Source organism: Ailuropoda melanoleuca, chromosome 13 (genome assembly GCF_002007445.2).
Source record: "Ailuropoda melanoleuca isolate Jingjing chromosome 13, ASM200744v2, whole genome shotgun sequence".
Taxonomy (NCBI): Eukaryota; Metazoa; Chordata; class Mammalia; order Carnivora; family Ursidae; genus Ailuropoda; species Ailuropoda melanoleuca.
Window position 1 is genome coordinate 26,831,181 of NC_048230.1, and position 20,097 is coordinate 26,851,277.

The 20,097-nt window shown below is 48.1% G+C and overlaps 1 protein-coding gene across 1 annotated transcript in view; it reads left to right on the plus strand.

The window, feature by feature from the left end:
* The window catches only part of DHX8 (DEAH-box helicase 8), a 30,048-nt gene extending 11,380 nt beyond the window's left edge, over positions 1-18,668 (plus strand). The window contains exons 10-23 of the mRNA XM_019800202.2: positions 131-228; positions 1,062-1,209; positions 2,648-2,829; positions 4,698-4,892; positions 5,197-5,382; positions 5,502-5,712; positions 6,152-6,333; positions 8,657-8,797; positions 12,089-12,244; positions 14,924-15,061; positions 15,527-15,655; positions 15,837-16,033; positions 16,490-16,669; positions 17,524-18,668. Of these exons, the coding sequence (XP_019655761.2) occupies positions 131-228; positions 1,062-1,209; positions 2,648-2,829; positions 4,698-4,892; positions 5,197-5,382; positions 5,502-5,712; positions 6,152-6,333; positions 8,657-8,797; positions 12,089-12,244; positions 14,924-15,061; positions 15,527-15,655; positions 15,837-16,033; positions 16,490-16,669; positions 17,524-17,743 (2,363 nt within the window). The 3' untranslated portion in view covers positions 17,744-18,668. The remainder of the gene's footprint in view (positions 1-130; positions 229-1,061; positions 1,210-2,647; positions 2,830-4,697; positions 4,893-5,196; positions 5,383-5,501; positions 5,713-6,151; positions 6,334-8,656; positions 8,798-12,088; positions 12,245-14,923; positions 15,062-15,526; positions 15,656-15,836; positions 16,034-16,489; positions 16,670-17,523) is intronic.
* The last annotated feature ends 1,429 nt before the right edge of the window (positions 18,669-20,097 follow it).

The following is a 20,097-nucleotide window of genomic DNA, read 5'->3' on the forward strand; positions in this document are numbered from 1 at the left end:
TCTATTGAATTGCTGTCTTTTTGACCTTGGGAGCTATCTTTGATAAAGATCGCCTGTATCCATGGAAATCATTTGTTTTGGTGAAAATGATTGGTTATTTCTCTTGTTTTTTTGCTCATTCATCTTTTAGATGAAGATCTTGAGATCGAACTGGTTGAGGAAGAGCCTCCGTTCCTGAGAGGCCACACCAAGCAAAGCATGGACATGAGCCCTATTAAAATCGTCAAGGTGAGAAGTGCTGGGGCTCTAACCTGTGTGTGGCGGGTGGATTTCTTAAAGTAACTGTTGAGTTAGTTTCTCGGAGCCGGCTATTACATCTGTGGAAGCAGAACTCAGGCTAGAAGGGAGTATTGACTGTTGGTCAGGATCTAGTATATTTTGTTTTAAGAGAGTGATTGACTTGGCTTTGTTACTTTTGCCTTTTCAAGGCCTTTGCCTTAAAGAGACCAAGGCAGTTTTGAAGGGCTCACTTGACCAGTTGGGGCTGGCCCTCAGTAGAAGGCTGTAGCACTGGGTGCTGTGGATAGCAGGGCTGTGAAGAGAAGAATTCATGGAAAGTTATGATATATTTTTAGGTTTGGAAAAGGGTATGTTAAAGGTCTTCCAGCCCAGCCTACCATACAGTGCTTGTAATTCACTCATGTACCCTTCTGCAGCATTCCTCCCCTTTGGTTTTCTGTGTATTTGACCCTGTTGGTGACAGGGAATTCATCATCCCTTAAAGAGACCCATTCCATCTTCAGAGGGATCTGATCATTAGCTCTTTTTTAGGCAGAGCTGAAATCTCTCTTACCGAGACAGCCATGTTGGTCTTAATTTTAGTTCTTGGGACCATACAGAAGAAGTCTTACCCCTTTCTTGTGCCCATCTCTCTTGGGGTTCTCATCTTCAAGCCAAACAGTCCCAGTTCCTCCAGTGTAGTCTGGTACATTGAGATGAGCGTCTTTCCAGGTGGGTCTCATTTCTTAGATTCAAGGGGCATAACCTCTGCATTTTAGTTCCTGGACATTTAATGCATGCTGAGATCTCATTCTGATGCTGCTTGTCCTCTGTTGCACTAGAACCCGGATGGTTCCCTCTCCCAAGCAGCAATGATGCAGAGTGCCTTAGCCAAAGAAAGGCGGGAACTCAAGCAGGCCCAGCGGGAAGCGGAGATGGATTCTATTCCCATGGGGCTCAACAAACACTGGGTTGATCCTCTGCCTGATGGTAAGACCCTGGGAGGGGCATGGGGACTGTTCAGAAACAACTGAGCCTCCAGTGGGTTAAGCGTCCGACTCTTGAGCTCAGCCCCATGTTGGACATAGAGTTTACTTAAAAAAAAAAAAAATTAAGTATTTTATTTTTATTTTTATTTTGTTTTAAAGATTTTATTTATTTGACAGAGACAGCGAGAGAGGGAACACAAGCAGGGGGGATGGGAGAGGGAGAAGCAGGCTCCCCACCGAGCAGGGAGTCCGATGCGGGGCTTGATACCAGGACCTGGGACCATGACCTGAGCCGAAGGCAGACGCTTAATGACTGAGCCACCCAGGCGCCCCTAAAGTATTTTATTCTTAAGCAATCTCCACAGCCAGCGTGGGGCTTGAACTCACAACCCCAAGATCAAGAGTCACACACTCTACTGACTGAGCCAGCCAGGTGCCCCAAGAATTTTTTTTTTTTTTTTTAAGATTTTATTTATTTATTTGACAGAGATAGAGACAGCCAGCGAGAGAGAGAACACGAGCAGGGGGAGTGGGAGAAGAAGAAGCAGGCTCATAGCAGAGGAGCCTGATGTGGGGCTCGATCCCGTAACGTCGGGATCACGCCCTGAGCCGAAGGCAGACGCTTAACCGCTGTGCCACCCAGGCGCCCCCCCAAGAATTTTTTATGCTAAAGATTGTACAGCTTTGGAGCTCCTTTTTTCACATAATTCTTTGTGTAGTCAGTGTTCAGAACTGCCAGATACAGTGATAACAAGTGCTTAGTAATTTGTGTGAGGCAACTGGGGAGCTTGAGGCATGCTGTGAAGTAAGTAGACATGATCCCTTCTCTTACGAGGCTTACGGTTTAGTAGGGAAAATGAAGGTTAATCACACGTAGTTACCAGCTAACTAACTACATCACGACCAGTGCTGTGTGAGGAAGTACAGGTAACGTGGGTCACTTCCCTGAGAAAGTTGAGACCTGAAAGATACATAGGGCTTTGTCTGTCAGAGGGGATGAGGTGGGCCTTGGGGTGTGTGTCCCAGGCTGAGGAGTGGCCTGGCCTGGGGCTGTAAGCTGGAAAGCAGGCCTGTGCGGCTGGACTCGAGTCGTGGGCGGAGTGGTGGGGATGAGGTGGGGCAGCCAGGACTCAGGAATTGGGGCTCAATCCTAGACTCCACTGGCAGGGGCTGCCAGGGTCTAAACAGGGGAGAGGCATGATCAGAGTTGCATTTCTAAAGGACTGCTGAGAGTGCCCCGCAGAATGGATTGATGGGGCGAGTGTAGACACCTGAGCTGACCTAGGAGGCTTTTCTAACAGAGGAGAGAGCATGGTGCCTTGAACACAGAGGTAGCAGACAGAAGGGATCAACTGGGGAAATGGGGTTTGTTGAATGTTGGGGGCGGGGGCACTGAGCTAGCTTGAGGATAATACTAAGTCGCCTGTTTTTCTTTGCAGCGGAAGGCAGGCAGATTGCTGCCAATATGAGGGGTATTGGGATGATGCCCAATGACATCCCTGAGTGGAAGAAGCATGCCTTTGGGGGCAACAAAGCTTCTTACGGGAAAAAGACGCAGATGTCAATCATTGAGCAGAGAGAGAGCCTGCCCATCTACAAGCTGAAGGAGCAGCTGGTCCAGGTGAGAAGCCCCTTTATGATATATTGGTGTGGGAGCAGCGGTGTTTTATAAAAGAAGGATGACATGTTTGAGTTGAAATTAGCTGGACGGGTATGTGTACATTTGAAGTGGCTTTTCCAGAGAGGATAGGAAAAAAACAACACATCCAAGTACTTATAAAAATGTATATGTTAGTCTATACAGTTTTTTAGATTTATTTATGTAATCTCTGCACCGGTGTGGGGCTTGAACTCATGATCGAGGGTCGCATGTTCTGGGGCGCCTGGGGGGCTCAGTCATTAAGCGTCTGCCTTTGGCTCAGGGCGTGATCCCAGAGTCCTGGGATCGAGCCCCGCATCTGGCTCCTTGCTCAGCTGGGAGCCTGCTTCTTCCTCTCCCACTCCCCCTGCCTGTGTTCCCTCTCTCGCTGGCTGTCTCTCTCTCTGTCAAATAAATAAATAAAATCTTTACCGAAAAAAAAGAGTCGCATGTTCGCCGACTGAGCCAGCCAGACGCCCCTACTTTTTTTTTTTTCCCCAATGAGAAAATAAACCTGTTTGAACGAGGGGCCCATGGAGCCGTTCCGAGTGGGCAGGGGTGTTGTGTGGCGTGGAACAGCGTCTCCGGCCAGTGAGAGAGGTGGGGATGCTTCACCAGAGATCCCATATGGGCAACACTTCGCTTCGGGTACTGTTTTCCATTTTTTTGGAGATCAGGTTTGAAGACCAGCAAATTTTCCCTAGGGAGCCGAGTTTACTGGTTCCTAGTGAATCCTTTCCATGTTATCGCAGACATACGCAAGCAAGTACAAGTACACATGTACGTGTGTGCATAAACGTTGTATGTTTCTTGTCTCCTGTATGTTTCTAGATGGCAGCATATCATGCATATGTTCTGCATCTTGCTTTTTCCCCTTAATGACATAGCTCAGAAAATCTTCCTTTTTTTTTTTTTTGGGTGCTTTTTCATGTGGCTGTGCTTTGGCTTATTTAGCTAGTCCTGTTTTTTTTGTTTTTTTGTTTTTTTTAGATTTTTTTTATTTTTATTTATGCGACAGAGATAGAGACAGCCAGTGAGAGAGGGAACACAAGCAGGGGGAGTGGGAGAGGAAGAAGCAGGCTCATAGTGGAAGAGCCTGATGTGGGGCTCGATCCCATAACGCCGGGATCACGCCCTGAGCCGAAGGCAGACGCTTAACCGCCGTGCCACCCAGGCGCCCCTTAGCTAGTCCTGTATTAACTAGTCCTATATTAATAGACATGTAGGTTGATGGCAGTCCTTTGCTGTTATAAACAGTGTAGAAATAAGATGACTTCTGGGGTAAGGTATTGGAGATTTGGCAGTGACAAAGAGTCAGGAGCCTGTTTCGGGGCTCGACCCCAGGATCATGACCTGAGCCGAAGGCAGATGCTTAACCGACTAAGCCACCCAGGCGCCCAGGAACACTTTATATACCTTTTTTATTTACTGTTGAATTTTTAACTGTGTGCATATGGTACGTAAAAAATATATATATGTAAAATCAGGGATATCTGGGTGGTAGTTTATGCTTTTAGCATCAACCTTTAGGTTCTTATGAATTGAAGAAAACCAATAAAATTTTAAAAAATAGAGTCTGTTAAAAAAGAATACCCATAAAGTTTGAAGTTTTTAATTTAAGCTATGCATGCAGTTCAAATAAGAAAGAGCATTGCCCCTAGAAAATCACCATTAATATTTTTTTCTATGCATGATTTAAAGTAACTTGGACTCTGGTTGTAATCCTACCATATGTATATTGTTGTATCCCCTTTTTGTTCTTTAGTGTTAGAATGTAAGCATTAATTATTTTCCTCCAGAGTAACGTGTGGGAAATTTTAATGATTGTGTTTATATTCTCTTGCTTTCAGGCTGTCCATGACAACCAAATCCTGATTGTTATTGGAGAGACAGGATCTGGGAAGACAACGCAGATCACCCAGTACCTGGCGGAGGCGGGCTACACGTCCCGGGGCAAGATAGGATGTACCCAGCCCAGAAGAGTAGCAGCCATGTCGGTGGCCAAAAGAGTGTCGGAGGAGTTTGGTTGTTGCTTGGGCCAAGAGGTAAATGGGTAGTGAAGCTGTTCTAGAAATGCCTAAAGAGAGTGTAAAGGCCCAGATCTCTCTCTGTAGAATGGGAATGGTACTTCAGGTTTCTCCGAGGGGGAGAGGGTGCTCATTGTCATCATTAATTCGTTCAGGGTCAAGTCCAAGGCAGATTTTACCATGAGGAAATCACCGCACATCTTGGTCAAATTCTTACCTGTTAAGATTACAGGCAACAGTGTGACCAGGCCGAAGTCTTGCCTGCTGATTGCAGAAAGGAGAGGGTTCGTGTCTGAGGTTTTCAGCTTCGCTTCTGCTTTAGGTGGGTTACACCATTCGATTTGAGGACTGCACCAGCCCAGAGACAGTGATCAAGTACATGACAGACGGTATGTTGCTCCGAGAGTGCCTGATTGACCCCGACCTCACACAGTACGCAATCATCATGTTGGACGAGGCGCACGAGAGAACCATTCACACTGACGTGCTCTTTGGATTGTTGAAGAAGGTAATGAGGTGCTCTTTGGTGCCCCTTCCACCTGTTGGGGACTGAGTCCTGGGAACTGGATTTGAGTCCCTGTGCCTTTGTGCTCTAGTCCTTCTTCACCACACTGTGTTTCCCTCTAGACGGTTCAGAAGCGGCAGGACATGAAGCTGATCGTCACCTCCGCCACGCTGGACGCAGTGAAGTTTTCGCAGTACTTCTACGAAGCGCCCATCTTCACCATCCCAGGTCGGACATACCCGGTGGAAATACTGTACACGAAGGAACCCGAGACAGATTATCTGGACGCCAGCTTGATCACCGTCATGCAGATCCATTTAACAGAACCGCCAGGTGGGAGGAAAGGGCATCTTCCCCTCTTAGGGCAAAAGTCCTAACGTGGGTCACTTTTCTCTCATCTTTTAAAAAATGCCTTTTAAATATCGGTCTCTCTGTGAGCCTAAGTCTTGCATGTTTGAAGTGGTGGTAGAGATGCAAATAATGGTGCACAGGGTTTAAGTGCATCTGTTTAAACATAGACACACACGTACGTGCACACACATGCATGCATGCGTGCGCACACATATTGACACAAATTTTTAAAAATAAAAAAAAAAAATTAAAAACAAGAACACACTCAAAAGGAAAAACCAGAATAAACCCGGACAGATGAAAACCACTTGATTTAGTAGAGGTCGAAATAGGAGTGTGTCTTCCATCCTTCGGCGTTCTTTTCACATCCCTGTCGTCTTGTATGGAGTGCACACCCAGGAAGTCCACGTTCTCTTCTTAGGTGATATCCTGGTCTTCCTGACTGGTCAGGAGGAGATCGATACTGCTTGCGAGATCCTCTATGAGAGAATGAAATCCCTGGGACCGGATGTTCCAGAGCTGATCATCCTGCCGGTATACTCTGCTCTTCCCAGTGAGATGCAGACCCGAATCTTCGACCCGGCTCCGCCTGGCAGCAGGAAGGTAACTGGGCAGAGGTGGAGCTCCCGTGTGCTCTGGACCCACGCGGTGCGTGCACCTGCCGCTGACGGGTTGCCTGAGGTGCACGCCAGCTTTGTTTTCTTATGTCTTAGAAAACAGTCTGCCCAGTTTGTTAAGGAATACGGATCTTTTATGTGGCCGCAGCTCCTCGTCCTCTCCTACATTCGACAGATACTTTGTGAGCGTCTGTCAGCTTCGGAGCACACACTAGGGCTGCGGTGTGAGGCCAGGCCTGTCTCTGCCGTGGGGCACCCACCATTAGACATGCCCTGAACACATGCTGTGAAAGAGCTGCTGGGGCTGTGGATACCCTGAGGGGGAGCCCCTCGCCCAGAATTCTTAGAGGAAGTCAGGATCTAAGCTCGTCCTGAAGAGCACGTGGCTGTTCCTCTAGGCAAGCAGGGTGGGAGGACAAGCATTCTGAGAGCACAGCCTGTGATAGCCTAGGGACAGGAGAGTGTGGCCGTCCCAGGGGGCTGCGTCCTTCTAGCCGCTGGAACTAACCGTGGGGGTGTGCATATGAGACAGTGGGAGAGGAGACAGATTGGTTTTCTTTTTTTTTTTAAGATTTATTTATTTGACAGAGACAGCCAGCGAGAGAGGGAACACAAGCAGGGGGAGTGGGAGAGGAAGAAGCAGGCTCCCAGCAGAGCAAGGAGCCTGATGCGGGGCTCCATCCCAGAATGGTGGGATCACGCCCTGAGCCGAAGGCAGACAATTAATGACTGAGCCACCCAGGCGCCCCCAGATGTTTTTTTTTTTAAATGACAGCCTTACAGAGACACAATTTACGTACCATATAATTCATCCCTTTAAAGCATACAATCCAGTGGCTTTTGGTATATTCAGAGTCGTTTGACTGTTAATTGCCATTATTGGTGGTAATTAATCATAACCATTAATCACTAGAGTTAATTTTAGAATAATTTCATGACCTCCAAACGAAACCCTGTACCCCTTAACAGTCACCCCCCATTCACCCCTCTGCTCAGTCCCTGGAAACCACTCATCTACTTTTTGTATTTCTGGATTTGCTTATTCTGAACAGTTTGTATGAATGGGGTCATATAATACGCGGTCCTTGTTGACCGGTTTCTTTCACTCAGCACGTTTCCAAGTTTCATCCACGTTGTAGCGTGTATCAGTTCTTCGTGTTTGTTTTTTGCTGCCGCACGGTATTCTACCGTAGAATGAGAGTCTGCCTCCAGAATGTGGCTCTACCGCATTTTGTTTTTCCATTCACCAGTTGTTGGATATTCAGGTTGTTTCCACAGTTTAGCTATTATGAATAATGCCGTTATGAGCATTTGTTTACAAGTTTCTGTGCGGGCATATGTTTTCATTTCTCTTGAGTACATACCTTGGAATGGAAGACAGATGCATTCAAATAACACTGAAGAGTTAAAATGAACGAGACAGAGTGGGTGCCTGGAGGTGCAGGGGAGAAGGGCAGGGAGAAGTCAGGAGTGACTCCCAGTTTTCTGGCTTGAACAGTTGGATGGAAGAGGGTGCCGAGGAGGGAAACATGGAGAAGGAACAGGTTTGGGGAGAGGAAGACGGTGATTCCTCTTCTGTTCTGTTCCTGGTGATTGGACTTCTTTTTAAGAGGGCTCTGCAGCTCTGTGGCAGGTGGAAGCCTTTCAGGGCCAGGGAGATGCTGGCACAACTCGGGATGTTCTGGTGCTTCCTTGCAATGATTTTTCCAAGCAATTGTGTTTTATTAGCTGAACCTCTGGGTGGAAGAACAGTGGCAGTGCCGAGACCAATAATCTTCTAGATCACACGTACTGCTGCATACACACAAACCATGAAATTCCTCTGCTGCCTCGTTCATTTTATGATCAGGAAAAAAAAAATCTCTCGTTCCACATACACAAACAGCCCATTTTGTAGTCCAGATGTCCCCGTGGGGGAAGAAAAATCTCATTTTGCGCCGGCACATGTGATGCCAGGAAATCTCTGCTTTCCCAGGGTGCAAGAAAATTAAAATTGTAGTAATCAACAGTGGATCTAGAAAATGAGATATGTAGCCATTTGCACCAAATGAAATTGGCTTTGATTGGCCTTTGCTTTTTCCTGTTTGTTTCTCCTCTCAGGTAGCAGCCCGTCCCCAACTTGACCTTTAAGATGAGGGCACCTCCCCTTCCACTCATTTGAGGCCGAACAGATGAAGTGCTGTCTAATCCCCTAGAGAGGCTGAGAATGGCACACTCCTTCGGGAATATGTCTGAGGTCAGAGGTCTTGATTCAGAGCTCCGGGCGGAGCCTGGGCGGCTCAATCCAGTGGTGTCCTTCTTGTCTGCAGGTCGTGATTGCCACCAACATCGCGGAGACCTCGCTGACTATTGATGGCATCTACTATGTGGTGGACCCTGGGTTTGTGAAGCAAAAAGTTTACAATTCCAAGACTGGCATCGATCAGCTCGTGGTCACTCCGATTTCTCAGGTATGGCAGCTTCTGCCCACAGCTATCCTGAAAATTCTTATTAGGGCTTCTAAATTTTTTATGGTTTTATATTTTGAACTTTATTTTTTTTTTTAAGAGATTTTTTTTAAAGATTTAATTTATTTGAGAGAGCGCACGTGTGTTTACGTGCACAAGCAGGGGGCTGGGGCAGAGGAAGAGGGAGAAGGAGAAGCAAACTCCCCGCTGAGCTGGGAGCCCAATGTGGGGCTTGATCCCAGGACCCTGGGATCATGACCTGCACTGAAGGCAGACCCTTAACAGACTGAGCCACCCAGGCACCCCTGAACTTTATTGTTTTCAAAGAGGAACCTTTAAGGGGTGCCTGGGTGGCTCAGTCAGTTAAGCGTCTGCCTTCGGCTCAGGTCATGATCTCGGGGTCCTGGGATTGAGCCCCGCATCAGACTCTCTGCTCATCAGGGAGTCTGCTTTTTCCTCTCCTTGTACACTCATACTCTCGCCCTTGCTCTCTCACTGTCTCTCAAATAAATAAGATCTTAAAAAAAAAAAAAAAAAGAGGAAACTTTAAGATACTGAGTGCTTTTGTGAGATAAGGAAGATTTTGTGTGGTTTGTGTTCAATCTTTAGGGTAGTGTTTCAATATTAAAAAGCCTCCTCAAACTTAAAATGTTTAAATTCTAGCATCTTAGATTATAAGACTATATAAGGACATATATTTATTTTAAAGATTTATTTGCGAGAGAGAGCATGAGATGGGGGAGGGTCAGAGGAAGAAGCAGGGTCCCCACTGAGCAGGGAGCCTGACGCGGGGCTTGATCTCAGGTCTCCGGGATCATGACCTGAGCCAAAGGCAGATGCTTAACCGACTGAGCCACACAGGCGCCCATATGGACATATTTTTAAAAATACGGTACTTAACCACAGACATCTGAGATAGTAATAATTCATGAGATGTTAATGTGTTTCTTTGGTAATTGTGGAATAATTTCCTGCCCAAATTATATTTAAAAATGAATAACCTGATCAGCCTTTTTGAGGGCATTTTGGCTACAAGGCATCCAACATTTCAGAGTTCATCTCTTGAATATAATGGTTCCACTTGCAGGAATTAATCTGAAAGTTTACTAAGCACACGTCTGAAAGTAAGGGGAAAGGATGTTCACCGAAGCATTATTTATATGAAGGGAAACCTGGGAAAATGCTAAATGAACTCCAAAAGGGAAGTTGTTTAATAAAATATGGTATATCCACGCCTAGAGTGTTGGGTGGCGTTAACATGGTGGTTCGCATCTATAGTTAATGACATAAGCATATAATTATGATATATTATTTGAAAAAAGTGAATGGGACCATAGCACCTAGAATCCAAATTTTGTTTAAAAATAAATGGTGCGTGCGCATGCGCCCGAGACGGCGTGCAGTCGGCATGGTAGCTGGGGGTTTTGTCGGTGGAGCTGCCGGTTTCTGTGCTGAGGGGTGAAGTGCATTTTTTCTCCGTGTGCTTCTACGTATTATTTTCATGTTTTATAAGAGGGATGTGTGACTTTCGTAATCCATAGAAATCAGAAGGCTGTCGTCCTTTCGAACCGCCAGTGGCGCTAGCTACCACGTGCGGAGTGCTTACTAAGTGCCGGTCCCACGGTACTTGCACATACATGAACTCATTGCGCTCCTGCACCCACCCTCGGTGGTAGATTTGTCTTTACCCTCATTTCACAGATGAGAAGGAGACACAGAGGGGTTAAGTGACTTGCCCAAGGTCACACAGCTGGTGGAGCTAGGATTTGAACCGGGGCGGTCTGGCCCCTGCGTGTATGTTTTGTACCATTCCTCGGGATGGTGTGTGCAACTCGCAGTGATTGAGAAATTAGCTGCACTTGTCCTCTCTGATTTGGAGAGAGACATCTGTAGAATGCTGTGGAGTCTGCCACTGTGCGATTGCTGCCTGCCTTTGTGCACTTAATGATTTTTCATACGCTGTCCTTTGGTTTGGGGGTGGAATAGGTATTTGTAAAGTCCTGATACTACTTATAAGACAGATGGTTTTGTCAGCAAATGGCCCTCTTCCGATTGCCATTCACTGTTTCCTAGCAACCTATGGCTAAACTACATATATTTTTTAAATATAAAATTAGCGCCCCTCAGGATGCCTGGCTGGCTCAGTTGGAAGAGCATGGGACTCATGATCTCAGGGTCGTGAGTTCAAGCCCCACACTGGGTGTAGAGATTACTTAAATAAATAATTAAAAAAACACACACGCTTTAAAAATCAGCGGCCCTCTCCCCTAAGTAGTGCAGAGAAGTATTACATTATTTTGGGGAAAGAGGAGAAAAAATGTTAAATTGCTTGTAATCCTACTACCACCACTGTCATCATTTTGATGCTTTTCCTGCCCATCTTTTTTTGTTTGTTTCTTTCTTGTTTGCAAGTCTAGTAGTCTACTAAGTATGCAGTTTTGTGTATTTTTTTGTTTAAACGTTTAATTTTCTTGATTATTAAGGTAAAATAATGTTCAACATCAGATCTTTGATCAAAGTCGATGGAACTGATCTGCAAGCCTACCGTCAGAGCCGCAGTTTGGGGGCATTTTGTCCTAGTTTTTCCTTTTGGTAGTTTTTTGTTCTGTTTACAAAATTAGTATTGTTCTGTAAGTTGCTCTTTTACCTATGTGCGTGAACATTTCCTTCTGTTATTGAGAGTCCCAAACCTGGTTTGGGAGGGGTGCCTGGGTGGCTCAGTCGGGTAAGCATCCAACTCCTGGTCTCTGGTCAAGTCTTGATCTCAGGGTCATGAGTTCAGTCCCTGTGTTAGGCTCCATGCTGGGCCATGAAGTAAGTGGAGCTCATAATTCTTTTGTAAGTGGAGCCTACTTACACACACACACACACACACACACACACACACACGCAAAAGCTGCCGAGTCATCACTGGTATGATTAACATAACATTTCTTTAGTTCACTTACATTTTTGGTCACGACGGTGGAGATGGTATTTTTCATACTGTGTTACACTTTTTCTTTTATATTGTGTCACAGTATTTTGAATGTGCATTTCTATGATCTTTACAGTATTTCTTCCATTCACGTTGGTAATATTTGCCTCCCTTGAACAAACTTTCCTGAAATGCTGAGTTTTAGAGAGGGGATGGTAAGAGCTTTGATTGTCTTGGAAATGGTCCTAAAGGAAGTGAAATAAACCCCATTTCAGGTTTTGCCAGCTGCTCAGTGCCCCCCTTTTAGTAGATTTCCTGGGTAAAGCTGTTGAATAATGTTTAACAGATATGTTACTTTTATATGCCCACCCCTCTAGGCTCAGGCAAAACAACGAGCTGGCAGAGCCGGGAGAACAGGCCCAGGAAAGTGTTACAGGCTGTACACCGAACGTGCCTACCGAGATGAAATGCTGACCACCAACGTGCCGGAAATCCAGAGGACCAACCTAGCGAGCACAGTGCTTTCGCTCAAGGTAGAAATCACTGTCTTGTTAGAATGGGCTGGTGGAACAGTCCAATCGTGTGTCCATAGTAAATGAGCGTCAGTTTTATGAACCTTGTTAAATACTTCAGTAACCTCGTGGATCCAGTCCCTTTGAATGGAATGCAAATGGCTGTGATAACAGCATCTCCACTGCGGGTCTGGGGCTAAGTTGGCATGTCTGCTGCGAGCACACGTTTTTTTCTTACCATAATAAACAGCAGGATATTTGGTTATAAAAGATTTTATTTGGTAGCATTTTCTAAAAGGATGTTAGAAAAATCTCATTAGTACCAAACCATGGACAGGCACACTTCCTTCAACCCCAGTCTGGCTCTCTTCTTTTAGAATGGAAGCGAAACTCCCAATCCAAGGGGCGCCTGGGTGGCACAGCGGTTAAGCGTCTGCCTTCGGCTCAGGGCGTGATCCCGGCGTCATGGGATCGAGCCCCACATCAGGCTCCTCTGCTATGAGCCTGCTTCTTCCTCTCCCACTCCCCCTGCTTGTGTTCCCTTGCTGGCTGTCTCTCTCTCTGTCAAATAAATAAATAAAATCTTTAAAATAAAAAAATAAAAAAAAAAAAGAAACTCCCAATCCAAGAACTTTGCAAGGGAACTATCAGTACAGGTATCAGACTGACCCTCTGGGGGCTGGGTTTTCATTCTGAATCATTGCTCTTCCTCTCTCGGTCCCCAGTGAGGACCCTTATTCTCTTTGGCAGGGGGAGCTGCATGAATAATTTCCCAGCTGATGGCATCCGCACCCCCTGACACTGATGCTGCCCTGGGGCCCTGGCAAGCTACTGGTGCGGAGTGCTCTGTTGTAATTTATTATTCATTCGCTGTAAGAGAGGCTAAACCAGAGCTTCAGACAAAAAAAACCGTGCTCCAGTCTCTGGAGTGAGAACAGATAGGCATCTGTGGCTCAAACTTCGGCTCCGAGCTCTGTGTCCTTGGCAAATTTATCTGCTCAGCCCTCTGTTCTATATTCTCCTTTCCAGAAGTGGGCTATTAATAGTATCTGTTGTGAAAATAAATGAGATAACACAGGTAAAGGCCCTTGGCACAGTGCTTGCTGATTGCTAACATAATTCCTTGTAGTGATTATTCATACAATAAGCATTTATTGGGCACCTGCTGTGTTTATGGTCACAATCAGTTTAGGGGAAAGAAACAGAAGGCTTAGGTCCTACCACAACCCCCTAGACACACTTGGATAGTGCACCACTCGTCTGTTTCTTTGATTCGTCACATTAGCCAACAAACACATGAAACGCCTACTCTTCGCCCGGCACGCAGATCTCACTGTGTTAACTGCAGTTTCGTGTCCATGTGTCTCCCCATTGTGAACTCTATGAGCGCCGGGGCCATATCTTAGTCATCTTCATATTCCTGCCGCCTGACATGAGGTACCGCCTCGATTATGTAAGAGACAGGACAAGCTGGTGTGTTGTCCTTTTTAAAAAATGTTGTTACAATATGCAACATAGCACCCTTGTAACCTTTTTAAGATCTACAGTTCAGTGGCATTGAGTACTTCCCCAGGTATGCAGCCATCACCACCATCCATTTCTGGAACTTTGTCATCATTCCAAACAAACTCTGTCCCTGTTGCATTGAACCCTCCCTCCTCCCCTCCTCCAGCCCCTGGTGACCATTAGTCCACTTTCTGGTCTCTGGAGCTTAATTTCCATGTAAATGGAATCATGCAGTATTTGTCCTTTTGTGTCTGGCCTCTTTTGCGCTGCCTCATGTTTTCATGGTTCGTTGTGTTGTAGCATGTGTTGGAATTTCATTCCATTTTGAGGGTGAATGATACGTCGTACACACACAGTGTTTTGTCTGTCCCTGCCTCTGTTGGTGCGTGTTTGGGTGGTTTCCGCCTTTTGGCTATTGTGAATAATGCTGCTGTGAAGCCTAGTGTACAAGTATCTACTTGTGTCCCTCCTTTCCGTTCTTTGGGGCATATCTGGAAGTGGAATTGCTGGATCCTACGGTGATCGTATGTTTAACTTACTGAGAAATCACTGGTTTACATTGCCGCTGGCAACACTTGAGGGTCCCTATTTCTCCATATTCTTGCCAACCCTGGTTCTGCTCTTTTCCTCATTGGAGCCGTCCTCGTGGGTGTGAAGGGGCATCTCGTGCTTTTCATTTGCATTTCCCTAATTACCGGTTCTGTGGAGCATATTTTCATGTGCTTTTTGGCTATTTTTATAATCTCTTTGGAGAAATGTCTCTTCCAAGTCTGATGCCCATTTTTATTTACTTGTATTTATTTGTTTTTTTAAAGATTTATTTATTTAAGTGATCTCCACACCCAACGTGGGGCTCGAACTCACAACCTTGAGATGAAGAGTCGTAAGCTCTTCTGACTGAGCCAGCCAGGCGCGCCCCCCCTTTGCCCATATGTAAATTGTGATCGTTTTGGTGTTGAGTTATATTTACGTTTACTCTGAAGGAGCAGTTTTTAAAGTTTTCTGAGAAAGTATATGCTTTCCACTAGTCTGAGGGTTTTGTGTGGCCCAGCCCTGGAGGTGACCACTAAGCTTGCTGATGACTTCCTACTTGTGACAGAAGAAACAAGAAAGAAATGGACAAGGACCGTCCCTCCCCGTTAACGCTGGCAGAGCTGACCCTCCCGTCACACACTTTCTTCCCTTCTCTTCTAGGCCATGGGCATCAATGACCTGCTGTCCTTTGACTTCATGGACGCCCCTCCAATGGAAACCTTGATCACGGCCATGGAGCAGCTGTACACACTGGGGGCCTTGGACGACGAGGGCCTGCTCACTCGCCTGGGCCGCAGGGTAGGAACCAGACTGAACTTCCCGTGCTTTTGGGGAGGGGCCCTGGCCAGCCTTCCGTACTCTTTGTTCTGTGCAAAATCAAACTCTGAGGCCCTGGCTAAGCTTTGAGTAGAATTTTAAATGCCTGTTTTTAAACTGGATGTTCCACCATCACTTAAAATTATTTCTTTACAGAAAAAGGAATTCTCTATACAGTCAGTTTTACTTCAGGATACATGATTGAGTCTAGGCTTAATTTTAAAAGATGTCTGCAAAATTCCCATCTACCCCAACAGTAGTTATGTTCTCAGTCACATACATTTTGTTGAGGTTTATTTGGGAAATTAAAAACATTCTTCGGATAGAGACTTGCAGCTCACATCGTCATGCTCCGGTAAAGGTCCTGGGTGTGTTACCCCCTCAGACCCTCAGTGTCTGATGGCTCTTCCGCGGGGCGGCAACTGCAGTCTCCACTTCTCCCTCTAGATGGCAGAATTCCCTCTGGAGCCAATGCTGTGCAAAATGCTGATCATGTCCGTGCATCTGGGCTGCAGTGAGGAGATGCTGACCATCGTGTCCATGCTGTCGGTGCAGAACGTCTTCTACAGGCCCAAGGTAGGGAGAGCACGCTCACGTTCAGGTGCAGGGTGTGGCGATGTTGGGTAACATCAGCCTGTTGTCACGGCAGTGCTTCACGTAGACACTCGACAGGGCCAGGTAGGCCTCTCTGGAGCTGCTGAGTGCTCACATTGTAGCTGTTGGAGAGAAAATGATCCTCCGTCCCACCTCTTGGCAGGATAAACAAGCCCTCGCAGACCAGAAGAAAGCCAAGTTCCACCAGACCGAAGGGGACCACCTCACCCTGCTGGCCGTGTACAACTCCTGGAAGAACAACAAGTTCTCCAACCCGTGGTGCTACGAGAACTTTATCCAGGCTCGCTCTCTGCGCCGGGCCCAGGATATTCGCAAGCAGATGTTGGGCATAATGGACAGGTGACGTCTGGTGACTTGCCCCGTGTTTGAGTGGAGCCTGCTTGACTATCCGGTCTGTTCGTCTCTCTGTGCACCTGATGAGAAGTTACAGGCTCTTCACATTCGCCTTTTCCTCCAGCTTTTCCATCTTTGTTGTTCTCCCCCCACCCCAGGCAGGGGGCAACTGAGAATCATTTCAGAAAGGTCCTAAGCAGTTTACTTCTTAGTAATTGAAAAATGCTTTGTTTATAAGTATCTGGAACTTTATAGGCTCAATTGAATAAAATCTCTGGCTCTTCCTGCATCCATCCTGTCTGCTGTAGAGCTGCCCCTGTGGTACACTTAGGGCTGGAAGAGGGAAACCCAAGACTCTGGGGACCCAAGGTCGGGGTGTTGGGCACCATCATTCCGGAAGATGGAACCTCTGAATGCATAGTAGTCTTGCATCTTTATTCTCTTGATCTCTTCTCCTGCTAGGCACAAGCTGGATGTGGTCTCCTGTGGCAAGTCCACAGTGCGAGTGCAGAAGGCCATCTGCAGTGGATTCTTCCGGAACGCTGCCAAGAAAGACCCGCAGGAGGGCTACCGGACGCTGATCGACCAGCAGGTGGTCTATATCCACCCTTCCAGCGCTCTCTTCAACAGACAGCCCGAATGGTAGGTGGGCAGGACCCGGGTCCAGGGGCAGTCGTGGGCAGAAAGGGCGTGTACTCTCCTGGCACCTTGCGCTCGGGTGTTCACCCAGACTCGCACTACCTCCTCTAGCACCGCTTCCGTTTCTAGAGCGGCAGAAGCTGGAGGTAGGCACAGTCGAGAGAAATAAAGTCATAGGAGTGAGAGCCAAAGAGGACTATCTTAGAGATCGTCTAGTGAGACGGTTTATTTATTTATTTATTTTTAAAGATTTTATTTATTTATTTGACAGAGAGAGAGACAGCCAGCGAGAGAGGGAACACAAGCAGGGGGAGTGGGAGAGGAAGAGGCAGGCTCCCAGCGGAGGAGCCTGATGTGGGGCTCGATCCCAGGACGCCGGGATCATGCCCTGAGCCGAAGGCAGTCGCTTAACGACTGAGCCACCCAGGCGCCCCTAGTGAGACGGTTTAAACAAGTTTTTTTTAAGTAGCACTTAAAAAAATTGGAGTCTTACCCACCCTAACATCAAACTGCTCTAAAACCATGGTGTCGTCATGCTAGGAGGGGTTGGAGATGCAGAGCCTTGCCGTGCGGGCCTCCCCAGCCCCTGCGGCAGCCCCCGAGGCGCCTCTTCAGGGCCCCAAAGTTCTGTGGAGACAGCCTGAAAAACCACGCTCCCGTCCCACAGAGCAGGAAATCCAGGTCCAGAGAAGCGGTGTGATTGGCTTCACGTCGCTTAACTAGCTAGAGCCAGGACTAGTTGGAGCCGGGACTAGAACACATCCTGACAGCTCTGCCGAGGCCCACCAGGGACCCCGGGGACCTGGGGGGGAGGTGCTGCATGGGAGGCTGAAGCCCTCTGTCTGTCCCGCACTCAGGGTGGTGTACCACGAGCTGGTGCTGACCACGAAGGAGTACATGCGTGAGGTCACCACTATCGACCCCAGGTGGCTTGTGGAGTTTGCCCCGGCTTTCTTCAAGGTCTCCGACCCGACCAAGCTGAGCAAGCAGAAGAAGCAGCAGCGTCTTGAACCCTTGTACAACCGCTACGAGGAGCCCAACGCGTGGAGAATATCCCGGGCCTTCCGGCGGCGCTGAGAGGCGGGACTTCTCCGTGTCTGCCTCTCCTGTGGCTGAGGCCCGGGCCTTGGACTCATTCTTACTGAGGAAAAACTCGTCCTGAGGGTACAGCTGTCCTGTGACTGAATATATTCCCTGGGCCTTTTCTAAACTTGACTTTTACTTCTTCCTTGGTGGTAAAGTTGAAACGGATTTACGCCTGGTTTGGCCAGAGCCTCCAGCCGCTCCCACCTCAAGGCACTGTGACCAGCGGGGGCTCAGAGCCGACATGGGAGTACAGGGCATCATCTCCATGACATGGGCGACTCCTGTAGCCCTAGGATGGGAAAGGGAGTGGCGAGCATCTGACCCCCAGATGCAGCGAGGACCTGATGCCGTAGCTGGGACTCTGGAGGAGGGAGCCACGAAGCTCACTGTGTTGCCCCCACTTTCCACCCCTGTCCAGCGCCTGTACTTTTGCTTAACCTCCTAGAAATATTTATTTTCTTAAGGAAACAGAAATGGTTTTCTGTGGCTGTGTCTTCTAGCTGGAAGGTTAGGATGTTGGCCTGGGCTCAGGGTTGGGGAGATGGGTGGCTTCTCCACATGGTGGAGAGTCCCCTGTAACCAGAGCTCTGGGCCTCTTCGGGCTTGGGGGTGACGCATCGCCCAGGCCTGCGGTCCTATCTCTTGACGCCCGCGCGAGGCCAGCTCTGCCGCATGGCCCTGTGATTAACCACACCCACTGGCCCAGTCTGGGCGCCTGAGTGGTCACAGATGCAGCCTACTGGATGCGGAATGCTCGCCCAGCCTCCCTCCTCTGCACGCCACACAGTGCGCGGTGTGTCCTTTTTCCTTTTGGTTTTTTTTTTTTTTAAGATTTTTTTATTTATTCGACAGAGATAGAGACAGCCAGCGAGAGAGGGAACACAAGCGGGGGGCAGTGGGAAAGGAAGAAGCAGGCTCATAGCAGAGGAGCCTGATGTGGGGCTCGATCCCACAATGCCGGGATCACGCCCTGAGCCAAAGGCAGACGCTCTACCGCTGTGCCACCCAGGCGCCCCGTCCTTTTTCCTTTTGAAACATGCAAGCGACGTCACAGCTTTTATTTTGTTCTTATTTTTTTCCTCTGGGGTCCTCGATGGGCTTTAACAAAGGGTTTTTCTGGTCAAAGCCTCTCGTCCCCCACCACAAACAAAACCCACAGGACCCCTCTCAGAGCCGGTCTGTGCTGCTGTCTCCTAGTGGGTTTCTCATAGGATTTGGTTGGGGAATGGCCGTCTCCCAGTGCCTGAGGAAGCTCTCGACTGGGAAGAACATCAGACAGATGCTGCCAGGCCAGGTGGTGGGGCTTCTGGAGAGCGGGTGTAGGTGTGGAGCTGGTAGAGAAGCCCCTGGGGGACTGGGCACGTCGGAGATTATGGCCTGCATTGTCTCCGCCATCCCTATTCTAGTAAGTTCTGAAATGATGTAAGTACCAGAAGTACTGAGTTGTACACTGGAAGCTAAGAGACTCTAGGACGTTCTAGGATGTAAAAGAATGTAGGCTGTCTTTGGGCAGCAAACTGACCACCCTAAAGACAGTTCAGAGAGGATCCAGCAGAGAGGAATACAGGCCGGGGCATCTGCTGACAGAGGTCCCTGCCCCATCCTTGAGCTGATTCTGTTCACGTGCTCCTCAGGAAGCCCAGGCCAGTAATTATGGGCAGGGGATCTTTGTGTGTTTACCTTTAAGGCCTTAGGGGGAGAGACTGGCAGGGGCCTACAGATGAAACCGAACGTGAAGCCGTGAAGCCGGGGCTGGGCACCCAGCTACCTAGTCTCCGGCTCAGGAACAGACTCCAGGCTGGGCAGCTGCCTGCCCCAGAGTGACCAAGCCTGGAGGCATAGGCACCTAGGAGATCATCAAGGCCCTGGGGACGGGGTGGGAGGTTTGGGATTTGAGCTGAGATTGAGGACATGTTTAACAGGCCAACGTGAGAGGCAGCAGGGCTAGACATCTTGTGTGGGTTAGATGAGTAAAAAGGACCCCAGCTCTGTGGGTGTTCCTTGAACATCTGCCCCAAGAGCTGGGGTCACTGCTCTGCTCTGCTGTATGGCTAGGGGTCTGACCTTCAGACTGACCATCAGGAAACAGCACGGAGGCAGCGTTGTTGAGCCTGCTCAGAGGAAGAAAGGGGCCAGGTTGGGAAGGAGGACTTGCTGCCACTCCCACACAATAGGGCCCTCGTTTCTCTTCCTTGAAACAGTATTTCCCTGAGATTGAGTGACAGCCTGGGAGAGGATGTGGGTCTTCTGCAGGGCGCTGGAATCTTCTAGGCCATTCGCCCTGCCCCTGCAGGAGCCTCACTCAGGAGTTTCCTGCCCCGAGCACGTGCTGAGTGTGTGCTTGT